Here is a 12,043-nt window from a genome sequence, read left to right on the forward strand (position 1 = left end):
GGCTCTTCCTCAAGCATGAATATCCCTTCAGGCTAATCACTATTTTTCATCATTAGCCACCTCACAGGGTTGTCATGTGTGATTAGGAGGAGATAACAGTAACATTTATTGCCCAGAACTCCTTGAATGGGTTGAGATTGAAATTGGACAGATCAAATATAGAACAAAGAGTATGCAGGGAAGGGAGATCTTTGCAATATATATATTCCTATGTAGTATCCTTCTATATCTGTAACTGCTGTTCATCATCGTCTTTGAGAAGCAGTGGAAAAATAAGGTTTTGAGAAATTAACTTATTACTCATTCTTCCATTTCGTGAAAGGTGGGCTTCTCCCCACGTTCATTATTTAAAGGGCAACAAATTGATAACATAGCACGAATGTGTCATTAACTTGCGACCAATGTGTTCATTTGGTTACATTCTGTTTTTAAAAGAAAAAATGGCCAAAAATGACCATCACCCCTGGCAATAATGGAATAAAGAATAAGCAGCATTTGCTTCTCTAAATATTATCAGGATTGTCCATTGTTGTGTTATTTTGCAAAGATACATCATTGTGCCCTTTCTACTCCAAAAAGTAATGTTTTTTTTCCAAATGGTATGCTTTCCAAATACAATAAAAGCAAAACTGCCCTTAAATCTCCTATGTGATCACCTTTTTATGGGACAGTATAGGTGCTTCTCAGTTCTTGCAATGAAAAAGACTGACAAGTAAAAAATATATTCTGAGTTTAGAAGACAATTTGTATTTTAATTTCACCATAGTCATTGATATTTATATATGCATACACCTGTATACACACGCATACACACGCACACACACGTACAGAGACACGTATGAAAAGCCATAGCTTTACTCCACTGCAGGAATTTAAAAATGAATAATATGAAAATATACAAGGCAGTCCCCTCTTCTTAAAAAACAAAAACCAAGTGACCTCTAATGCATTTCGCAGCAGAAATCCAATCAGGCACATTATTATAAAAACATTTCTTATGACAAGTATTGGTCATGCTTTGGGGGGGAAACCTGTCATAAAGGAATCATGGAGAATAAGGTGCAGCGTTTGAAGGTTTGCAGACAAAATAGTTAGAATACAAACTGAATCACATTTAGAATGAGGCACATCGAGAAGAAGTAAGTCCTAATTTACCTAAGACCAACTGCGGTCTTATTGATTTTAATGGAGCTGGATGCAATCCGTACACCAGAACACATGTGAAGTGAAACAGAGACTGTAGATATTTTGGCACTGCTGAATTCCAACCCCTCAAAAATACCCAAGATTTTTATTCATTTATTTGGTAACAATCCACTTGTAGGGCGCAATCTCTACAAAAGCAGAGAGTTGGGGGAAAGGCCTTTCACTTTTTGTGAAAGAGAAGAGGTTTCACCATTCCTGCTAGGATCTTAGGGAGTTGTGCAGCAATCACTTCCGACATCATCTCTGGAAATTCAACACTCAATGCCCGGGACTGGAGAAATGTGTTCAGACAGTAGAGATGGAGCTGTTTCACAAGCTGTGTTTAATAAGAAGAGATATGCAAGATTATACACAAATCACACATGGACATAGATCCTATATTTATCAGTGGGATGCAAGATTGTCACAGGCAGAATCTATCTATGGAATCCTGCTCACTACTCCAGGATGCATAGTCCTCTGGGGAGCAGAAACTGGAGAAGCATCTGGCTGTGCTCCATAGTCATACACAGACAGATGAAAACCATCCATCAAGATCTCAGGCATGACTTCAGAGGTCACATATGCAAATCTAGCAAGGTCTGAGAATGAAGGCTCTACTGAGGAGTAATAAGAAACACGCATAGTCATCAAGAGCTGAAAAGAGTGTATCTGCCCAAAGGAGAGCCACACTGCTGGACGTGATGGAACTTTGCACCCAATAATGCTGAAACATACTTACATCATGCAAGGAGTCCATAAATTTGGTAAGCTGATAGAAACGTTGTGAACTGGCCACGACCCCTTTCTGCCGCAAGCTGATTGCTTTGACCAATTCTCTGATATAACTTGACCTCATCTCATCAAATTGGTTTTGACTCCTGAGACCTTCCAATGGAACTATGTTTGAAACAACAACAACAACAATCAGAATAGCAAATGTTGTATCTTTGTGGCTCAAAATTCTGAAATAAAGAAAGGGGTATATTTTGTTGTCCTCTGATCATGCATATTCACTTTTTGTGAGCCAGGCTTGTTGTTTAAGAAATGAAAAGTCTTATTCTGAATATCAAAACTCTGTTTAACAATAATTTCAATTCTATTAACTATGATCAGTACCTGTACTGATGCAATAAAAAGTCATAATGAAGTGGCATCCCAAATTAATATGATCTCATTCAATTTCCGAAGCTAAAACTGGGTCAGATCAGGTCAGAATCTTGATGGAAGACCACAAGGGAATATTGGGAATCTCTTGGTAGCATATGAAATAATCTTGCCTGAAATCCTAGAGAGCTAATCTGTCTCATTCAAAACTATAGAGGAGATACTTCTCTAAGGACAACTCCAACCTCATGGGGTTAACACCATTGTGGTATTTGTTTTGCTGTCTGTGCCCCTGTTCAGAATATTTCCTCCTCACTTTCTGTCCCTGTGATAATTGGGTATTGAAAATTTTGGCTTATTATGAAAACAAGGACTGGATATGAAGTTTCAGTGGAGACACCTTTTCCCTCATGATCACTCTTCCAGGAGAGAATTTCCCTTCTGAGAGGTAGATTTCTCTCACTTCGCTAGAAATGTCTATGTCCTTTTCTGTAGTTCTATGATCAACACCTGTCAGAAACCCATCACAGAGTTGACTTGGATTCCCTAGAGATTGCTAGAGATAATATTTATTCAAATTTGTAAACAACTAAACCTGCAAAAGTTTGACAAGTGGAAGTTGACCATAGAGGCTAAAGGTTCTTAGTTGTTTATTGAAGGTTTTTCCGTTTTCATGGGGGTCCTGTGCTCCAATACTTATTTTGTCAGACATTATTCTACTGAACCTAAACATCTTATTTAGCCTCTTGCATTATAAAATGCAGAACTGCTCATACTCAACTTATTTTATTTTTCATCAGGGCTGCAAAGCAGCTGTTCTTCTTTTTGCTGTAACATACTACAAATGTAGGAGCAGGTAGAAAGTGTGGAAGTGAGAGGAGGCAAGAAAGCTGAGAAACTGTGCATTTCAAAGCTTAAGTAATATACATGGCTCTCTAGAACAGTCAGCTGTAAGACTAGTCTAAAATTACCTGACCTCACTACTGTCTGTAGTTTCATGTAACCCTATGAATCGACATCTAATGTTACTAACAACTCCTGTGGAGAGTCTGAGCATAGCTAAACCCCACAACAACCTTGATTCCTATTTTGAGATCCCTTTAAGTTGTGATTATTTTTGCAAGGAGAATTTCAGTTTCTTGATCTATTATCAATATGACTCTTTGTTCTGATACAAGACTACTTAGAAAACTATTTTATGGACTACAATGATTTTTTTATTTCTCAACTATTCCCCAGTCAAGGCAGTGTATTGCTGTTGCTTGCCATTCAAGTCAAAGTACAGGGTTAGTCAAAATGCATAGGCCAATAAGCCATTCAATTGAATGGCTTATTGGCCTATGCATTTTGACTAACCCTGTATCACAAGGTTCTCTTGGTAATTTTTTTTCTGTGGTGTTGCCTTTTCCTTCCCCTGATGCTAGGAATGTGACTTGTTCAGGAGCATCTAATGTATTTCCAGGGCTGGATAGGGATTCAAGCCCCCATTTTTCAGAGTCTACATCCTAGTTCAGTGGTTCTCAACCTGTGGATTCCCAGGTGTTTTGGACTACAACACCCAGAAACCCCAGCTAGTTTACCAGCTGTTAGGATTTCTGGGAGGTGAAGGCCAAAATATCAGGGGACCCACAGGTTGAGAACCACTGTTCTAGTCCAACACCCAGCCACTCCACTAAAATAGATACAGGTTTAACATTCATATATGGTCTACAAAAATTAAAAGTAGTATTAAGTTCTAATATTATTTGATCTAGCTTGGCACAGGGAATTAGACTTTTAAACATGTTGCGTGTGGAAGGGTGACACACCTCCCGCCAACTAACCAAAGATGATACAAACACCGAGTTGGGAAGAAAATGGCCACAATTTGTTTATTGATTACAGGACAGAACACTTGGTTGGCAGCCAGGCATGGGTTCTGGATCATGATCGGTCAGCCCGCTGCTGACCGATACCAATATGCATGCTAGGGCGCTGCCGGCATAATACTGGGCTACTAAACTCGGCACCTCTAGAACCACTGAATGTTCGTCTCCCACTGGGGGTGGGGCGGGGGGTGGGAGAGATACTGATCCAGGGCCCATGCCACACGCCGACCCAAGTTGTGATGAGTTAATGAAGACCAAACCTATGGCAACAATATCAACACACAAAAAAGCATGCAGGGCAGGTGGGATGGACAAGAAAAGCAGGTGCCTGCAGAGAGCCCAGGGCAGCCCTATAATGGCTGCCAGGTGAAGGGAGCAGCCGTCCCCTGGCCAACCCGAGGATGAGGGCGGGAACCGCCAGCCAAGTGGTGGGAAATTTCCTGCCACCCAGGGGGCTTCTGAGAAGGAGAAGCCCCACAACCCAGTATGGTCGGTGAGACGCCGCCCCCCGCCGCAACAAGCTTCACCCAGTAAGTTGGGCAATGCATTTTTTATTTAGGTTTTGGGAACGTCCAGCCCAGCTATGTCCTTTCTGACTGGCAGATGTCATAATCTCCAGACTCAGCATAGTTTCCCCATACTAACCCTGGGAGGAGAGAGGAAAAGAAGAAACCCTTGCTATGGGCCATTTGGTCAGTGGAACTATATGGGCAAAGGGGGGACTGGTGCTATTGGAACAGAGAAATGGCTAAGGGTTTTGCAATGATGGAGGGGAAGGCAAGAAAAGGTCATGGGGAAAATCAGCCAGAAGAAACCTTTCTGACAAGCCCTCCATTGTCACTGCATGTTCCAAAGAGTGTCCTTTATGTAAAAGTGCAATGGACTGAGAAGCTGATATGAGGGACCAGTAGGATTTCTATATTGGTCTGCATGTTCAGGGAAGAATTTGAGAACTTCCTCTTGTGGTTTCCTGCCCTCAATTACCTCTGTAGTTATGGAAATAGACTTTTTCATGAATGTAATGCTTTCATTCAAAGAGGCAAATCCAAGCATTGTCAGCCTTCAACATTCACTGGAATTTGGAGAGCAATACCCACACTAACAATAAAATTTGAAGAAAATGGCACTCTCTAACTTGATGCCTTGCAACTAACGTAAATGCAAATATAAAATCCTGTTTTTATCTTATAGAACAGCTGTCTAGAAATGTCTAGGTCCTCCAGCACAACTCTATAGTAAACTTCCACTAGTCAATTTTTATAGATTTCCCCTTCTACCCGAAGTTAACTGGAAGACCTAGAGTTTCCTAAAAGGTTCTTCAGTAGAAATTGACCACAGAATCGCGCTGAAATACCAAAAAATTCCCAGAAAAATATTTTAAGCAAATCTATAAATAATCAAATTGGAAATCATGCTAACGCGAAGGGCTGACTGTACAGTATGGGCTTTGCTAATATACATAAAGGTTGGAAACCTGCAGCTCTCAAAATGTGGTTGGATGATACATTTTATGCTTGTTGACTGCTTATGCTGGCTAGTGCTGATGGAAAATGGAATTCAGCTTCTCAGCAAACATTTCACTGTGAGACTCTGAATAGCCCCAGTTCTCTATTGAGACAACATCCTTTCTGAAGTCAACTAACAGGGCTCACTGGGAGATGCTGAAATATTGCTGTGTTAATTGGACTGTTTCAACCCCGTATTGCTGGACTGCTCCGCTTTGCCTTGCAAGTCCAGACCACAGCAAACAATGATTACAGTTGCACCCCAGGCAAAGCAAACTGTCCTTCTCATTACCTTCTCCTGTGTCTTTTTCCTTAAAAATCCCAAGAATTAAATTTGGGAACTCCAGTGTGTAAAGCATGTGCTCTGATACCGAGGAACATCTCCCTGGTAGAGTAATCAAAAACTCAAGGCTCCTGTATCCACACAAATATTTGTGCTAAGAAGAGCCAGTACCTTACCTGTACTGAGGAGCAGCAAGGCTTTCATGCAGAGGAATTCTTCACTGCTGACTTGTAGCTTGACAAACTCCTGCGGGATTTGCCACATGGACAGGCATAGGGAATAGAATGACGATTCTTTCATCCTCTGTCTTACCCCCCAAAGAGAAAGACAAACACTGATTAAAACACACTTGCATATATTCACCAATACAGGCATACACATGGTTCTTTATATTCAGTCCATCTTTAAGCAGACTCAGCTGGGACTCATTTTTTTTAACTTTCCAAAAAGCAAACTTGATTTTGCTGCAAACTGGGTACTATACACTATGCTGATGTGCAGGCATGCCCTCTTAGCTTCCAACAATTTCAGAGATCTTTCTGCATTCATTTGATTTGTTTCCCATTTTATTTGGGAGACAGCATTTCACTAAGCCATTGTCTATAATGAGACCTGAGCATCCATGAATTTTGTTATCTACAAACATGTGTGTTCTCTGGATCTAATCCCCCACAGATATGAAGTAGTAAATTTGGAGGAACTGATTGGGAATAAAATCTCTACATTCTTACTGTCAGGTATAAACAATAATATGTTATTGCAAGGATAGTGAAACCATTCAGTTTTACATCAGCACTTCCAAGTTATTGGGAAGCTCTCCCAGTGCTGAACATCCATTGAGATAGGATCTTGAAATGGGAGAACTCCTGAACAACTCAGAGCAACCGAGAACAAACTGTTTTAAAAGCCAAAAGAAGTCTTTGGTAGAGTTTTATTGGTTAGTCCCAACTACAGTTGACCAATCCATTAAATTGTTGAAGAATGAACCAACACATTAATAAATCTCTCTTCCTCCTAAGAGATCTGAGATTTACTTAAAATTCCAGTTTAAGTAAAGACAACCTTTCTTTTAAAAAGGTTCTGAATGGATAGCTGGTTGTCATATGTGCCAGATTGTGTGGCACAAATACATGTATACTTCAGTTAATGAAACAGATGTGTTCCTGAAAATTATTTATTCAACAGAATTGTTGGACAAGCAATAGGAATAATATGGAAAGAACAGGGAAAAGTTCCAAGACCATGAAAAAAGAAGATCAGTTCAACATGTTTCAGCAGATTTTTAATTCAAAACTAACAATATGCACATGAAAAATGAAATAACCACATCATGTTAAGCCTTGAAAAAGTGGACAGGGTTACATGGAGCAATGTAAAAATATCTTTAATGGAAGGATCCAAGAGTTATTTTTTCCCTTTCACCAGTCTCTATTTTTCTTATTATTTCCATTTTGGAAGTCAAACATCTATACTTTTTGAACATGCTGTGGAGTCAGGCTAATCTACTATTCCCCTTTCTTTCTTTCCTATTAATTTACACACAGTAAGGGATTTTGAAACCAGCTACCATTTAGCTTGTCAGGCAGCATACTCAGCTACAATAGAATCAGACAGAATATAACTTTCTAAAATTATTATGTATGCTGCTCAGTTGATTAATGGATTTTTGCTTGCTTAAACACTTGACTTATAGAGTGCAAATACATAGTTTTTTGTTATATTGAAAGGTGTGTTAGATATCTTTAATTTCCTAAAGGATTTTTCAAAAAGTGGGACCAAATGCAATATACACACCATTGTCCCTCCATTATGTTTAAAATACATACTTCCTTCCCATAGATAGTAGTGGAAAGGTACACGTGAGCTTGTGATCAGCTATGGAAATAAGACTATGAAGTTAAGACTATTTTGACTGAGAAGTCAAAAGCCATTAAATTTAGGCTTTTTAAAAAGTGAATATTGATCTCCTCCTCACTTTTTTGGAGCCTCCACTAATCCAAAAGACGTCGTCAAACAAGACTACTACTTGATACATTCAAACAACTGTTTTTCTAAATATGCCATTGATGTTGGCTGGGACCATCTTAGGATATATCCATACTGCAAAACTGTATTTCTCTGATGCAATTTTGTCATCTCATGGAATGCATTTGTATTTTGGTGAAATGTCTTCCACGGAACTACAACGCTACAGCTTTCTGCCAAAGAAGTTTGAGTACCTTGAGAAACTAAAAATCTCATGGAAATAAGAGTTACTTTCATGAGAATACTAAATTTTTTTTAAAAAAATTAGAGCCAGTGTAATTTTAAGAATGGGTGGATGAAAGGAAAAAATAAATCGGTACTTACTCATTCAATATTAAATCTGGTGCAAAATACAGCATCTGACCACTAACATGCTTATAAGACCTCCATCCCATGGCAAATACCATTAGGCTCATCCATGAATACTGGATAAGAGTTATCTGGTCATCAATGTGTAAATTTCGGAATCCTGAAAAACAGACAACAGAAACAGATTGAGAGACTACATGGGATAAAAATTAGAAACACTTCTGGATTACTATTTCCTGTAGTTCAGGACTACTCTAGTTCATTATCTTACCAATCTAAAACCCTCTGGAAGAGAATTCTAAATGTATTGTCGAAGGCTTTTATGGCCGGAATCACTGGGTTGTTGTAGGTTTTTCCGGGCTATATGGACATGTTCTAGAGGCAAGAAACACCCAGTGATAGCTTTGGGGCTGTTTTTATTTTGTCATTATCTTTATCAAAGGTGGGGAGGATTTGTCTTTCCAGGTAATTTGTTCTATATTTTCCATCAACATGGCCAATTGAGAGTCACAGTCCAACATATCTAGAGCCCCTACATTGAATCCTCAAAGTCCTCAGAACACCACCCCTCACCAATTTTTAAAAAACTAGGGACAATTTTGGACCATTTTGTGCCTGAAATTTGCCACATAGCCCCTCAAACCTCTCTTCAAATATGGCAGTTTGCTTTTTCCAACTCTCCAGAGCCCCCAAGTCCCCTCAAAAGTAAAAAAAAAAGTAAAAAGTAAAAAAAATGAACTAGAATTGCTCAAAGTGGTGGCACACTGAAATCTGTCAGTATGGCCTGCTAGGTGAACATAGGGAATGGCCTTCATGTGTTCTGCAGTTCTGCAATTGCTGACTGCAATCTAGAGTTAAAGGTTCCCTACATCAGTTCTACATTTAACTAAAATAGATCTATACAACCAATTGTTCTCAACATGTAAGTAAACTCCAGTAATTGACTAAGCCTATTATAGTTGGCACCAGCAGTAGAATTCAGAGCATGTCCTTTGGGAAAGCCTGAGAGCTTATCAAGATTTCACTAAAAGAGCATGTCGTTTTTTTTAATGGTTATCAGGGAAAAAAGCTATCACACTGCACAGCTACTGCCCAATGGTTGCACTTACTGTAGCTCTGGCTGCATTCAGTGGAAGTGTGAGATATGTCATTTGGTGAAGAACTAATTCTCCCTTTTTGAAAACTCCATTAATTGCAAATCCCAAGATTCCAAATGATGTTACCATGAAAAGAATATTTCGCTAAGCATTTGTAAGTCCACTGGCATTATTCTATGGCCAGCTTCTTTTGGAAGTTAACTGCAGCCATGCTGGAAGATCTAGAGATTCCTCAAGAGGTGTTCTTTCAGGTAAAAAAGATGCTGTTTTTTATTTGTGGTTTCCCCACTTTCATGTGGGTCCTGCAGCCCTAACCCATAGAAAAGTGGAGGGTCTACTGCATTAATAAATAGGAATTGAGTTTAGTTGTTTTAGGTACTTATTCAGTATTATTCAATTGTTTTACTCTTTTTATAATAAGTAGATCAATAATTACATCTTTAAAATATACTGCTGTTATGTCAAATACTTATATTGCACATGTGATGTTATTTCTGCCCAAATATGAGAATTGTAAAAAAAGGCTCTGACTCCAGATCCTTTGCTGCCTTTGTCACCATCCTTTGGACACCCCCTATTGTGTCCATGTTCCTTCTATCCTGCAGCTCTCAAAACAAGGCACACCATGCCATATAAGCCTGAACAGAGCAGACCACCATTGCCATAATGAAATGATCTTATTACCTGGTAATGACTTGGACCACTTGACTACGCAAAGGAGTTGCCTCTCACATAGCTGATTAAGGCTGGTCATCAAAGCACTTGGAGTTTCTGGTTGTGTGTTGTCATAGCCTGCATAGACAACCTCTGGCTCGATGCCTTGTAAGACACTGATAAGTGGAGGGATAAACTGGATCTCTTGATTTGGAGAGAAAGACAGCCTCTGTGCCAACACCTGGCTTTCGTTAGGGAGGATGGATGACTGCTGGAGTGCAACGACATCTAATGCTCTCAGAACTTTGACCTTGCTGAACTTCTTGAACTTCCGACCTGCAATCCAACAATATGATTACTTCTCATACACACATATACATAAAGCCTATAAATCATCATGGGAACATAAGAAGCTCAGACCTTTGGTACATCCATATTGTCTGAATATTGACTGAGAATAATCTTATTTTGGCTCAGCCTCTCCTACCCTGCTTGGAGAAAGTAGGGTTTACACTGGGACCTTCTGGTCCTATAAGTAGTATATGAGTTATGCACATGGGACTCTGACATAGTTCTATTATCATTAGTCACAGACTTCATTATGTCATTCAGATAGCCCCTCCTAACTCCAATATTTTTCCCATGGCTGGTGAAAAGCAAGTAGAAGAATCTGGCTTCTTCAGGACATTTTCAACCAAGATCTGCTTGACTCGCCTGGAGACCTCCGCATATAATGTAAGCAGTTCATATTTGTCTATGGTAACAATGAAATCTACCAGAACATAGGCAAATACTTCTGTGTTTTCCTCCACTCTCCACTGCAACAGAATTGCTGTTTGAGAAGGTGCTATAGGAGTTTAGATGAATTTGATTGTTAAGGAAGGAAGGGAGGGAGGGAGGGAGGGAGGGAGGGAAGGAGGGAATGTTAACTTCTGTGACAATACAAAAAAAACCCCATAAAGTACATATTCAAGCATAAGGTGCAATAACAATTGCATATCTTACTAGATGCTAGACTCTGTGTGTAAATACCACTGAACTCTGCACTTTCTGAATGTAAACTCGACTGTTTCCAATGATAAAGTACACACATTGCACCTTGTTTTTTGAATACTTGACTGAATAACCTGCAACTTGCAATATCCTGTTACTGATGGCTCATGGCTTGCAGATCAGTGAATCATCAGTTAATCAGCAGTGGATTTTTGTCCTAAACTTTAAATGAATTACCTAAGGTGCTAAACCAATGGAAAGGAAAGGTTCAGCACTTTGGATAGTTCCTTTCAAATTTATACTAAGAACCCAAAGGGGATTCAACACAACACCAACATAGAAACTGTCAACTGACATTGGATACTGCCCCCTCCTTGGTTTTCACTACTACAATCAAGCAAATTTGTTATCCTCTGGCAGCCTCATTGAGATTATTTTTCAATTCCCACTGCTTAATTTTTAGCCAGGTCTCTGCACTGGACAATATTTTATGGCACTCAGATGTGAAATGAATAATGAAGCTTATGGCAAAGTTACTCTAAGGCATGTTTTGATGTTGTTAGTTCATCAGTGGTTATTTCAAAAAATCAAATTAAAAGAAAAGAACTATACACAGTTACTAGGTTCTTGTGGGTTTTTTCGGGCTATAGAGCCATGTTCTAGAGGCATTTCTCCTGACGTTTCGCCTGCATCTATGGCAAGCATCCTCAGAGGTAGTGAGGTCTGTTGGAATTAGGACAACGGGTTTACAATGGGAAACTGATGAGGAAACACAACATACAAACAATCTACAAACCCACCAAGAAAATCCAACAAATGCTACGTTCAGCAAAGGACAAGGGGGGTCCTCTCACCTCTGCAGGAGTCTACCGTATACCATGCAGCTGTGGACAAGTCTACATAGGGACCACCAAATGCAGCGCCCAGACACGCATCAAGGAACATGAAAGGCACTGCAGACTACTTCAACCAGAGAAGTCAGCCATAGCAGAGCACCTGATGAACCAGCCTGGACAC

The 12,043-nt window shown here is 39.6% G+C and overlaps 1 protein-coding gene across 1 annotated transcript in view; it reads right to left on the reverse strand.

Annotated features, from left to right (window-relative positions):
* Nucleotides 1-720: 720 nt before the first annotated feature.
* Nucleotides 721-12,043, reverse strand: part of PGR (progesterone receptor) — a 60,472-nt gene continuing 49,149 nt past the window's right edge. Inside the window, exons 4-8 of the mRNA XM_060771072.2 lie at nucleotides 10,064-10,369; nucleotides 8,298-8,442; nucleotides 6,125-6,255; nucleotides 1,928-2,085; nucleotides 721-1,522 (exon numbers count right to left, since the gene is read on the reverse strand). Of these exons, the coding sequence (XP_060627055.2) occupies nucleotides 1,367-1,522; nucleotides 1,928-2,085; nucleotides 6,125-6,255; nucleotides 8,298-8,442; nucleotides 10,064-10,369 (896 nt within the window). The 3' untranslated portion in view covers nucleotides 721-1,366. The remainder of the gene's footprint in view (nucleotides 1,523-1,927; nucleotides 2,086-6,124; nucleotides 6,256-8,297; nucleotides 8,443-10,063; nucleotides 10,370-12,043) is intronic.

This window comes from Anolis sagrei, chromosome 3 (genome assembly GCF_037176765.1).
Source record: "Anolis sagrei isolate rAnoSag1 chromosome 3, rAnoSag1.mat, whole genome shotgun sequence".
Classification (NCBI taxonomy): Eukaryota; Metazoa; Chordata; class Lepidosauria; order Squamata; family Dactyloidae; genus Anolis; species Anolis sagrei.